Below are 13,452 nucleotides of genomic sequence, written 5' to 3' on the forward strand. Positions count from 1 at the left end.
GGTTCCCCATCAGCTGACATGATAGCAGAAGGAAGCTCAGGTGGCTTGGTGCCACAACATGCTGGTCAGGTTTGATGGCAGTTACTCAAACTCTGTCTGGGAGATCATCAGTGGTAATAAACTCTGCATCTACAGTTTCAACCCCAAGATCAAACAACAGTCATCCCAGTATTGTTTTTTGGTCTTGATTGGATATAAAATCTACAATGGTTTTGCTACCAACAATTCTTTGGCAGATTTTAGATCCAATCAAGACCAAAAAGTACATACAATAATAGACTAAATCACTTGCGACACAGAAGGGAGCTGTGTATTAGTTAGTCTGTCCATGTGGACAACAGTACATTGGACAAACAAAAGGAAAGATCAAAGTATGTATAGAAGAACATATATACAACATAACAAAAGGCTTGACAACACATAGTGTCTCTAAGTATTTAAAAAAAAACAAAAAAAAAAACAAAAACAGTAAGGTCCCAAGTGGAATTAAATTCCTTGGCATCCAAACAGTTTCAGTGAACTGGAGAGGAGACAATATCATGGATGCTTTGAAGAAATTTAAAACAAAGTGGAGCCACATAATGAAAACTTTAATACCAAGAGGCTTGAATATATAGAGCATAATTCATTATGAGACTCCAACAAATCAAATACACAGTACTACAGTAAATATATTCATACAAATGACATTACACGTCCAATTCATTAGACATTAGCATTTGCACTTTATGGGGTCTATTCAATGACTGTCCGATCCTCTCCGACGGAGAGGCTCCAACAGTTCAGTATTCAAGTAGCGGGCAGTTACGACAGGTTTTGCCCCTTTTAGACAATGCTGATCCGACTTTTTTTTAAGTCGAATCAGCATTATCGATAATGGGCCAAAATCTTGATGGAATTGGCTGCTAATTCGACAAAACACATGGATCTGCGGCTAATCTTTCAATCCACGTGTTTTTTGACAAGTGCTGTTTTTTCAGACTGTTGGAAAAAGGCGCTGTCATTGAATAGGTCTAATGCAAATTCGACCTATTTCTGTCGAAAAGTGCCGGTTTTTCCGACTGTTGGAAAAACTGGCACCAATTAAATAGAACCCTATAAGGGAAACACTGAGCATGAATTTCCTACCTTTTTATGACCTCATTTCCAGCATGAAGATCTATTTTTCACAAAAACAATAAAGTTTTTTTAATTACATTTTTGTGATTAAATAAAATAGAAGCCCAGTCCAATATTAAGCCATTCTTGATAAAGTACCCCAGTGGTATGAAACGCATTGAATGTGGACAGTACAATAGCGGAGAATCCTTTGTGCACCAGAGCTAGAGCAGGTGATGTCACTATTGCAGCAAAATCTGCAACCATATTACTCACATATTGGGGGCCGCCCAGCAAAGGGCAAGGCCGCTCAGCATGTGTGGCGCTGTCCCCGCAATGTGATCGCAATTCAGTTGCGATCGAATAAAGGTCAACCCCTGAATATGCAGCACGGCTATGCAGGCAGGGGCCCTGCCGCCATGTTTCCTATCGCAGGAAATGCAGGTGACATAATTGTCCGGCTACGAAAACGGGCATGATACGCCTGCATTCTCTCCCCCCAATGTCGCATTGCTGCCCGTTGCCTGCGATCACATCATGACAGCCTGCACATGTGTACTACACCCGCTGCATGTGCACAGACTGCAAACCCCAGCCTTCAGAGCGAACGCAGTGGCTCCATTCTGCTCTGAATAAGGCCCTATAGCTCTATAAAGAGCTGTAAACATTACCACTGTTTGTCTGTCCATCCCCCCACTGTTTATTTCACAATGAAGAATAAGGGTAGGACAGCAAGTACCTAATTAATTTGTATTATTTTTTATATCTTTTACTATATTATTTTAATTGTCTATATTATTATAAGTGCTTGTGCAGTATACTAATACATAACATACACCAATCCCGTAATTTAACTGTAAGTATCGCTCTATTTTGTGTGATATATTTATTTGTATATAAGCTGCTTTATATACCATCCCTTTTTATTTTTCATAAACTGCAGTTAGGGCCTTATTCAAGTTTGTTAGCAAACCAAGAAAGTTAGCAATTGGAAAAAAACATGTTGCAACCATGCACAGAAACAGTATAACCCATTTAAATCTAAATATTTCTGCACATGTTACATGCCCCACCTGCAGTGCACATGGTTTTGCCCAATTGCTAACTTTCTTGGTTTGCTAACATACCTGAATAACCCCCTTAATTTTGGACAGACTACTTGTTACATGCTAATTATGCATACTTGGCTGGCGACAATTGTACTCAAATCAAATATTTGATTGGTATACAAACCCCCCCTCTGTAAATCCTGCATTTGCCACTGGCATGATACAGTAGGCAGTGACGCAGAGAGAGGGGGGGAGAGGGTACAACTTACCTGGGCCCAGGTCTGATGGAGGGGCCCAGTGGGGGCCCAGGTCCCCCCCTTACCTGGAAGCAGCTGCAGCTTCTCTTCTGGGTTGCAGTGTGGCCAATGAAGTGCTTCAAATAAAAAATACAAAATCTGTATTTATGTATGTATATCTGTATTTATGTATGTAAATCTGTATGTACCTTAGCCCAGCCAGGCTCTCTACTGCCCTGGCAGGGAGGCATGCCGTGCTCCTGTGAGTGGGTGCTTCTCGTGTTCTAGACATGCCTGCAAAGGGGTATGGCCATGCCCAAAGCATGGTGTTGTCAAACCCCCTCCAGGGGGGGGGGGGGGGGGGGCATGGGGGCCCAGAAAGTTGTTGTACCAGGGCCCAGGATTTCTCTTGGTAGACCTGACAGTAGGTAACTTTTATACCTTTGCCTCAGTATAAAATACATCCTTTGGAATGTGAACCAAAGCTGCATTTGCTATCTACTGTAATTGGTTTCCTGTGCACATTTCGTCTATATACAGTCTATAGACAGTCTTCGTCTATAGACTGCCAACTGATTATTATGTACAGTATAAAATTACAATTAACAAACACACTTGGGTTTGTGCATGTTTTTCTTATCAATTGTATCCAGAGAGTCTATTTAATTTACAATATATATATATAATTCAGATTTATGGGTTATATTTGTATATGTGATTGCATCTGTTTGTGATGCATGTTTTGTCTATGTAATATTATGTCTTGATCAATAAATTGTGATTTATGGACATTTTTAGTAGTCCCAGGCTGCAGCAACATTAAAGCACCTACTACTCACATTGATTTGTCTATATAATGCATACTAATTTGACCTACTGTAAGTCTGAATACAGATCTCTTTGGAGTTACAGTATTTAGCACTTATTTATTACTGCTTATTATTATCGTTGATACTTTATATTGATTATTTTTCACATTGGTCTATTTGTCATATTTAAACTTAGCACAATTATTTATTTATTAATTAACAGTTATTTACAGTGCATCCGGAAAGTATTCAGAGCACTGCACTTTTTCCACATTTTGTTATGTTACAGCCTTATTCCAAAATAAAATAAATTAATTTTTCCCTCCAAATTCTACACACAATACCCCATAATGATAATGTGAAGAAAGTTTTTTTTTAGATTTTTGCAAATGTATTAAAAATAAAAAACTAAGAAATCACATGTACATAAGCATTCACAGCTTTTGCTCAATACTTTGTTGATTCACCTTTGGCAGCATTTACAGCCTCAAGTCTTTTTGAATATGATGCCACAAGCTTGGCACACCAATCTTTGGGCAGATGTCTCTATACATTGCTGAATTCATCTTTCCCTCTATCCTGACTAGTCTCCCAGTTCCTGCCGCTGAAAAACATCCCCCCAGCATGATGCTGCCACCACCATGCTTTACTGTAGGGATGGTATTGGCTTGGTGATGAGCGGTGCCTGGTTTCCTCCAAACACGATGCCTTGCATTCCCGCCAAAGAGTTCAATCTTTGTCTCATCAGACAAGAGAATTTTGTTTCTCATGGTCTGAGAGTCCTTCAGGTGCATTTTTGTGAACTCCAGGTGGGCTACCATGTGCTTTTTACTAAGGAGTGGCTTCTGTCTGGCCACTCTACCATATAGTCCTGATTGGTGGATTGCTGCAGAGATGGTTGTCCTTCTGAAAGGTTCTCCTCTTTCCATAGAGGAATGCTGTAGCTCTGAAAGAGTGACCATCGGGTTCTTGGTCACCTCCCTGACAAGGGCCCTTCTCCCCCGATTGCTTAGTTTAGAATGACGGCCAGCTCTAGGAAGAGCCCTGGTGGTTCCGAACTTCTTCCATTTACGGATGATGGAGGCCACTGTGCTTATTGGGACCTTCAAAGCAGCAGATATTTTTCTGTATCCTTCCCCAGATTTGTGCCTCGAGACAATCCTGTCTCAGAAGCCTACAGACAATTCCTTTGACTTCAAGTGTGGGACCTTATATAGACAGGTGTGTGCCTTTCCAGATCATATCCAATCAACTGAATTTACCAAAGGTGAACTCCAATTAAGCTGTAGGAACATTTCAAGGATGATCAGTGGAAACAGGATGCACCTGAGCTCAATTTTGAGCTTCATGGCAAAGGCTGTGAATACTTATGTACATGTGATTTCTTCATTTTTTATTTTTAATACATTTTCAAAGACCACAAAAAAAACTTTTTTTCAAGTTGTCATTATGGGGTATTGTGTGTAAAATTTTGAGGAAAAAAATGTATTTATTCCATTTTGGAATAAGGCTGTAACATAACAAAATATGGAAAAAGTAAAGTGCTGTGAATACTTTCCGGATGCACTGTATGTAGTGCACACATATTCTGCTGCGCTTTAAAAAGTATATTTGGCTATTCACATCAGTCCCTGCCCCAGTGGAGCTTACACTCTATGGAGCTAATTCAGACCTGATTGCTGCTGTGCACCGGCACATGGCAGATAGCCAACGGCTGTCTTAGCCCTGCGGTCGCCTCTGCCTGATTGACAGGTAGAGGCGGTCTCTTGGTGGGAGGGGGTGGGCTGACAGCATTTGGCTGCCGTTTAGTGGGCGCAGGCATGCCCGGACAGTTGGGGAGGGGGGCGGGCTGCGGTGGCTGCATGACATCACACACAGCCGCTGCCACCCGGCTAGCGACAAGTGTCTCCCTGCCAGCATTCAGAAGCTGAGCTGGCTGGGAGCTGTGCTGGCTGTGCGATGCTTTTGTACTTGTGTGCGGGGGGAAGGGGGGGTCGGGCATTCCCCCGTACTTCTACGATCAGGTCTGAATTAAGCCCTATATTCCCTACCACATATACATGCACACACATTCACACTAGGGTTAATTTTGTTGGGACACAATTAACCTACCAGTATATTTTTGGATTGTGGGAGGAAACCAGAATGCCCAAAGGAAACCCAAGCAAGTATAGGGAGAATATACAAACTCCACACACTTAGGGTCATGGTGGGAATCAAACCCATGACCTCAGTGCTGTTTTTGTCTATGTTAATTTACAAATGTGGGCTAAGGGGTTTATTTACTAAGCTTTGGATGGAGATAAAGTGGTTGGAGATAAAGTCCCAGCCAATCAGCTCCTGCCATGTCACAGGCTATGTTTGAAAAATGTTAGGACCTATTGGCTGGTACTTTATCTCCATCCACTTTAACTCTGTCCAAGGCTTAGTTAATAGACACCTAAATATAGAGCTGAAGGGAGCCCACCTTCGTCAGTTGAGGTCACAGAGTGTAGCCCACTGAAATGGACTGCGGTCAGAGAAGTATGCCCACCACCAGGGTTGATTGCAGTAGAAGACAACCATAATTTAGTTTCTGAGACATCTTCAAGACAACTAGGATCTCCTATGATAAATAGAATGAAAGTGCACAGAAGCCCTGTAAGGTCATCAGAGGCAAAGAGATGTTCTCCGGAACATAAGTTTACTCACAGACCTCCAGGGTTGGTATAATATAGGGTCCATTAGTATTGAGAAAATTCAGTGATTACCAATGCCGCTTTCACATCGCAATGCCAGGTCTCACAAGGGAAATGGAAACGGGTCCTTCCCGGTGCAACCCGGCATTGGACCCTTTCAGGCTGGCTTCCCGTCCTGGAAATATGCCGGGTTAGTTTGCCATCTCAGGCAGGGGCGGAGCCAGTGCTGATGACATCAGGGGCAGAGGCAGCGCTGGGAGATGAGATCATCTCCATGCTGCCTCTGCCTATACTGTAAACTAAACAGGTCCTGGGTTGCATCGATCCGGCAACCCGTTCACACTGCACCTGACCTTGTAATAACCCTGGAATAACCCTTCTTTATTCCTGGGTTGAAATACCGGGTCAGGCGACACGGGAATTTGGGACTCACCTCTTTCACACAGCACAGCGACCCGCGTCGACCCAGCAATATGCCAGGTCAATACCTGGTTGTTTGTGTGGTCTGAAAGGGGTATTACATAATCGGTTATGACAGGTATAATATTTCAAACCACAGCAGCTATTTTGCCTGTCAGTCTTTAAAAAAATAAAACAAATAGAAAATAAAAATGAATCCTGTTCCTGAACAGCTCATGCTACTCAGCATTTTCTCTGTATGACCCTGGTACACACCAGCCAGGCCTGCCGTAAGCTGCTTACATGGGGCCTGAATGTACGCCTGCGTCCGCACAACTCAGGATGCTGAGGCCAATGCGAAGTAGCATGGATATCCTCCTGGTACCCCTTGGTGGTGGGTACCAGGCTAAAAAAAAGAATTATATTTATGCCCTCTTCATATATAAACTGTGCCCCCTTTATTATTGTTATAAATAAACTGTGCCCCCTTTATTATTGTTATAAATAAACTGTGCCCTCTTTATTATTGTTATAAATAAACTGTGCCCCCTTTATTATTGTTATAAATAAAATATGCCCTCTTTATTATTTTAATAGAGGTATCCCTTATTTTAAATAATAGAATATGGTGTTCCTGTATTTTCTATTATAATACATGTTTTACCCTATTATTATTATTATTATTATTATTATTATCATATTGTCCCCAGATTTTCTGTAGAAACCATTTAGCCATTTAGCTGCTCTCTAAACTGTAAACTCCATAAAGTCATAATTTCCATCCTTTTCTTGAAGATTAGTTTAATGGGGGTAATTCAGACCTGATCGCTAGGGTGCGTTTTTTGCATCCCTGTGATCAGGTAGTCGCCGCCTACAGGGGAGGGTATGGTGTGTGTGCAGGTGTGCGTTCACTTTTTGCTGCAGAGCTGCACAAACATAAGTTTCTGCAGTCTCTGCACTGCCCAGGACTTACTCAGCTGCTGCGATGATCAGGGCCGGAGCTGACGTCAGAAACCCTCCCTCCAAATGCCGTGTCCCTCCTGTGTTTTCCCAGACACTCCTTGAAAATGGTCAGTCGCTACCCACAAATGGTCTCTTCCTGTCAATCTCCTTGCGATCGCCGGTGCGTTCAGAAATTTCACACCATCCCGCCGCTGACTGACGATCCCGTTGCTGTGGTCTGTTGCGCCTGCGCAATGCGATGCATACGCATGCACAGTTCAGATCTGATGGCAGGCTGTGAGAAAATGTAGTCTAGCAATCAGGTCTGAATCGGCCCCAATATCAGGGGGAAAAGCAGGACCCGTGATTTTATGGAGGGGGGGTTGGGGGGTAGGGGCTCTAAATAATATATATAACAAGTGCTGGGTTTATTGTTATGGGCAACACTGAATATCTTGGGCAAAATGTTTTTGCATATGGACTCAATGTAATGCGCATGATTGCAGTTACTTCACATTCAACACGGAACACATATCTATTGCAAGCACGCATACTTTAAAGAAGGAACCACTATCACATGCCCTGTGTAAGAAATGTGTGTTGGTTTGTATACAAAAATTATTACAATTTATGCTTTTCTCAGCTTCTTAATTTCTACAATATGGCATGATCCGACAGGATATTGTGCAAAGTATCAGAACCCTTCAAATCAGAGTCAAATAAATGTTAGGCCAGTACAGCACTAGCTTTATACTTAGACTAAAACTGCAAACTGCTGACACAGTATCATTACACCAAGCAGTTTAGAGAATCCCAAGTGAATTAACAGATGTTGCGTGGCTAAAAAGAAATAAACAGAATAGACCTAAGAAATGGAGATTGTAACAAACAATAGAAACCAATGAGAGAATTTAGGACAGTGCGAAGGTAACTAAATTGTTACTTTTAAATAGATACCCAAGAGCAAAATATAATTTTACAGGTTTAGTAGCCAGCATTCTTTTTAAAGATAGACTTAAATAAAACAGGGTGTAGATGGAAAATACCATATCAATTTTGTTGGTGAAAGAGTAACACAGGTCATTCTGGCCCTCACCACTTACCTTAGAGATCTAGTGGATAAAACCTAACCAGAAGGAAAATTGCGCCTCTGTAGCTTGCAGGTTGAACGGCTGCTCTTGACACGGTCTTCTTTCAAAGCTTACAACAGTCACACGCTGACAGCCGTCTCCTGAGGTTCCAAAAACTGAAAGAAATTAACTCAGCTGACCGGCTGGAAATGGCAGTAATAAGACTTGTAAGACATGCGGTAAACATTCATTTCCCCACAGAGATTAGTGTCCATGGCTACAATATATTCCTTGCTGAATATGAGCCACAGTCATGCTGTCTTTATCTATACAGGAACGCAGGAGGATTTGCAGGTTGTGCTGCAGCAACCACTACACCAGTTTGCTAAAATGGTCAAAAGATTATTTAAAATGTTTTTTTTGGGGGGGAGCAGGGGGGGGGAGTGGTGCTGGGGTGTGTGTGTGTGTGTGTGGGGGGGGGGTACAGTGTCAGACTCCAGGTGTTGACAGGAGTTGCTATGCCTGTGACTGGGCAGGGCACCACTGTATGTCTGTCTAGCAGCCATTGACAGCTCCAAGAGGGAGGAAGGAGTGGCCTCCAACTGCTCATAGGACCAGATTTATCAAGCCTTGGAGAGTGATAAATTGCACGGTGATAAAGTACCAACCAATTAGCTCCTAACGGTCATTTTTAAAACACAGCCTGTAACATGACAGTTAGGAGCTGGTTGGTTGGTGCTTTATCACCGTACACTTTATCACTCTCCAAGGCTTGATAAATGTGGGCCATAGTATTGAGCACAGTTACTCCTAGTATTGAATACCCATGATGATTATAGTTTCCGCTATACACAGAAGTAATATTGTTTTCAGCTGGCCAGAGAAGGTTGCCTCAGGCATCAGGATTTGGTGGCACATGTATCAGGGCATGCTGTATTTTCTTTCTATTATTGATTTAATTTAGTGTATAAACTGTACATCAATAGTGTATTATCTGTACATAGTGATAAGTAAAGTCATATTTTTTCCCTGATAACCACTATCTACTTAATTATATTGGCTTATATTGTGGAACAAAGTGTTGCCATTATAAATGCTGATGTATTCAGTGCAATAGTTCTTAAATTACAAACCCTCTCTCTGAATCTGTGCAGGTGAAGAAGCATTGACGATGTACATGGACAAGAGTCGTTTGGATCGTCATGCTGGGAATGGAAACCAGAGCGTTGAGTCGTTGCATCATTTGGCATCATCTTACTTCATAGACAGAGATGGAACCATGAGGAAACTTCACGAGATCCAAATATCAACAGGAGCCATCAAGGTATTTTTGGCATGGGACATCACTGTATCACAGGCGAAACCTATTTGGGTCTCTTACTAAAATGCTATGTCAGAGCAATAAATGGTGACATACAGATGTGTCCACATACATCTTTGCTATATCCGGCCATGTATGGCTTGGTTTAACATACTATAGACTCAGAGATTTAGCCATGCCTTGTGATTTTTCTTAACTTGCTTCTTTAATATGTTACTTTATACATATTCTATTATGGCAAACAAAAATTTTAAAATCCATCCACTCGTTACTCATGCAAAACACCTTAGCCATGTTTTGCATGTTGTGCCAAATTTAGCAAATTAGCAAAGATGTAAGTGGACACATCTGTAGTGTAACAATTTATTCAGAGTGTTATTACAACCAACAGCAGTAGGTCAGGGAGCGAATACGTTTTATTATTAGAAGTTACATTATGATTTCTTTATAGCTGGACAGGGGTGACATCATAGCTTAGTAGGAGGTTAAGTTCTACAGAGTTTCCCTACCAGATGTTCATGTCTTGCTATGCCCCCTGAATGGAGACAAAGTTTAATTTACGAAACATTTTGTCTCTTTGCCACTTATCGCAGAGCTGTACTTTCTTTAGTAAGATACAACTGTGATGACCTGTGTTGAGTAACAATCAGTGAAAAAAGTAATTGCACTTATTAAGGAGAGGGACCTTAAGTTGGCTACATACAGTATGCACACTTCTGTGTTAGCATCGTTGTAGCAGGTAACTCATCTTACAATTGTAGATGGTTCAGACATACTGATGGTGGCAGGGAAAACAGCGTATGGAAGAATAGCAAAAACTAGTTACGCGTTTCACGGGTACACTGCCCACTTTTTCAGACTTTCTAGATTTAATTATAATTATAATGTATCAGTGAACTATCTGTATAAATAGAAAGTGATAAATAAATAAGAACACATAAAAAATATATAAATATATAAAAGATGGGTTGTACATACAGTAATATTCTGTAGTAACCCCAAAATAACATTTGAAGCTATTTATAACAAATGGTAGAACCTGTGCCAAAAAGGACCTTCCTTATTCCAAAGTCATCACCAGAGGTTCTGAGACCCTCTCCTTCCTTAATAAGGCAGCAATTATTGTACTGCCAGTAGATTCACCAAGTTCCTTCAGTGAGAGGGTGCAGATCCTTTTCTTCATCATCTTACATTTGTGCCTTTCAATCTTGTCCTTAGAGACCCTGTCCTTGGTGCTATTTTTTATGTAGTATTTCTGCAGCGGGGTACACTGGGGTTCCACAGGGATAACATCGGGGTGTAGAATTGGATCTTGATACGAGGCACCAACAGGCTAAAAGCTTTGACTGTTCCCAGGATGCTTAGCGCCGCCTCCTCTATAACCCCGCCTCCGTGCACAGGAGCTCAGTTTGTAAGTTGGTGCCTGCAGTGCAGGCAGACAACAGGGAGGGCTTCGCTGAGCATCCCTGAAAAGAGCTTTTATTAGAAGAAAGAAGACTTCAGAGCCGCAGCATAGGCACTTAAAAGTGCTATGTGTCATTATGACACATCGTGCTGAGGCTCCATCATCTCCCAGCGGCGCTTTACACTCCCGCGCCGTGGTTGCCGGGTAACTACAGCGGAGGGCTCCGGTTCTTGAATAGGGCACACATACACTGCCGCTGCTCTCTGGGATCGTGTGGCTGATGAAAGGAGGAGGTAAGAGGGTCCCCCAGGCAGGACCCGCTGCAAACCGCGATCCGGCGCGGTTTTTGGGAGACAGACCGCGTCCGCTGGCGTGGATACTGTGGCCGTGCATGGACCCCACTAGACGACCAGGGCAAAGGCACAGGTCGGATTTAGGTATTAATCCATTTTTCTAAGGCCCGCAGTTCTCGGTGGTGAAGTCCAGTAAGGGGATAAGGCTCTGACCCCAGCCCCAGGGCGCCATTTACTGCTAATGTTCCCGCCCTGGAGCTGCATCTCTCTATCTCCCTCACTCCCTGTCAGTGTTTGGGCACCATTACACACACAGCTGCGCTGATCTGGGACTGCTGGGCAATGTCTCCTCTGTAAAGCCGCTGCATCATCAGCGCTGTGCATTTACAGGACACTTAAGTATTCTACATGTCTTTAGACAGTGTTAGTTAAGAACAAGTGCATATTTTTAGGGATATTTAGTACAAGTATCCAGTGATATAATCCAGTCTTTACTGTGCATTGATATATCTATATACCTAATTAGCTTTACTTGAGTAGTGTGTTTACTAAAGTATTGCTAATCCAGTGCAGTTTTATGGTTATTTGTGATCATTTCTGTATTGTACATGTGACTGTGTGTGTGCCAATAGCTGCTGTGTGATTTCCATTCTGTGTATCTCACATCTACTGCTATCCTTATATTATGTACCCTGAGGGGGGCTCTGTGCGTCAGGGTTTTCATATAATATAGTGTTTATCACAGGATATACTCTTTTGGTATTATCTCTGTGTATTACAGTCACCATATACCTCTTAAATCCTCCGTGTGTGCTCTGCCTGCAGTCACACTATCTGGGGGGATTTTTCTAAGGTACTTTGTCTGCTTATATTGTACTGTGCCACCCTAAGGTAAAGCTTTCATATAATGTCAGCTCATCAGGGTGAGGGTTCTGTGGCTGACCATGCGTCTCGCAGTGTTCATGCCATGGATGTCTCTGAGGAAAATACTGCAGCTGAGGGTTCAGGTGCTGGGGGCTTTGTACCCTCAGTCAGTCTACTGCAACGGGGGCAACTACTGACCCACTGTGGGCTACATTTTCTAATTTACTGACTACGTTGGTAACTAGACTTGCACCCCCTATGGGACCTCCTGTGCCATTACAGCGACATATTGTCCCTGCTGTTAATCCGCCATGTGCAGATACTCTGTCCTCTCAGTTACAGCAAATGAATCAATCTTTGGCCAAGCAAAATCCTAACCTTTGCCTGCCTAAGACCAAGGTGTCATCTAAGCGGGCCATTACGTCCTCACAGTCCACTCATGTTACTGATACTTCATCTGATGAAGATGGCGCATATACGGATCCCTCAGACACTGATGCAGATGCTTCTGATGGGGAATCCCTAACCCAAGTGGATGTTCCTGACCTCTTAGAGACTATTAGGCTGATTCTTAAAATTGATGATGACGAAGGACCACCGTCTCCCTTGATAAAGCTAAATATTTATCTTATATAAAACCCTTTATGAGGTCTAAGAACACTGTACGCTATTTACGTATGGAGTACCGTAAGGGTACGCTCGTTGCGTAACGATCGCTTAACCGTGGTCGAGACGCTCAAGCGTCACGTTCGCTCACGGCCGAGAGATCACAGGCAGGCACGCTATTGGCTGCCGACTAACGTAATGATTCGCTATAGCGTAGCGGACGCTCGGGACCACGAGGAGATCACCAGCGGCGCTGACGCTCACAATGTTAAACCTTTAAATCTAAACCATAAACAATGTAATATGCTGTAAAACCTTGGTGTAGAGATAGGGTGTAGATGCAACACAGTGTAACCTTATTAACCTAAAAGCTGTTTGAGCGTCACCGACGCTCTGTGAATACTTAACACTATAAGAAATACACAGATACCGTGCTTAGGGTCCAACGCCTAATGTATATATTATGAATGTTATACTTGCAAAAGAATTAATACAATACAAGTCATACACTACAATATAACATAGACTACCTAACCAGATAACTACACAGGAAATACAATACAATACTATTACGTTTAGGAGAGTACGAGAGAAAGAAGAGAAGAGAGAGAGAGAGAGAAATGGCCCATAACAACAAGAAAGACAATATGATTGCGGAGAAAACTTACGCACAAAGGAAACG

The 13,452-nt window shown here is 42.4% G+C and overlaps 1 protein-coding gene across 1 annotated transcript in view; it reads left to right on the forward strand.

The window, feature by feature from the left end:
- Positions 1–13,452, forward strand: part of BRINP1 (BMP/retinoic acid inducible neural specific 1) — a 375,138-nt gene that overhangs the window by 242,932 nt on the left and 118,754 nt on the right. Inside the window, exon 4 of the mRNA XM_063936905.1 lies at positions 9,436–9,605. Coding sequence (XP_063792975.1) covers positions 9,436–9,605 — 170 coding nt within the window. The remainder of the gene's footprint in view (positions 1–9,435; positions 9,606–13,452) is intronic.

The sequence above is a fragment of the Pseudophryne corroboree genome, chromosome 8, assembly GCF_028390025.1.
Source record: "Pseudophryne corroboree isolate aPseCor3 chromosome 8, aPseCor3.hap2, whole genome shotgun sequence".
NCBI lineage: Eukaryota > Metazoa > Chordata > Amphibia > Anura > Myobatrachidae > Pseudophryne > Pseudophryne corroboree.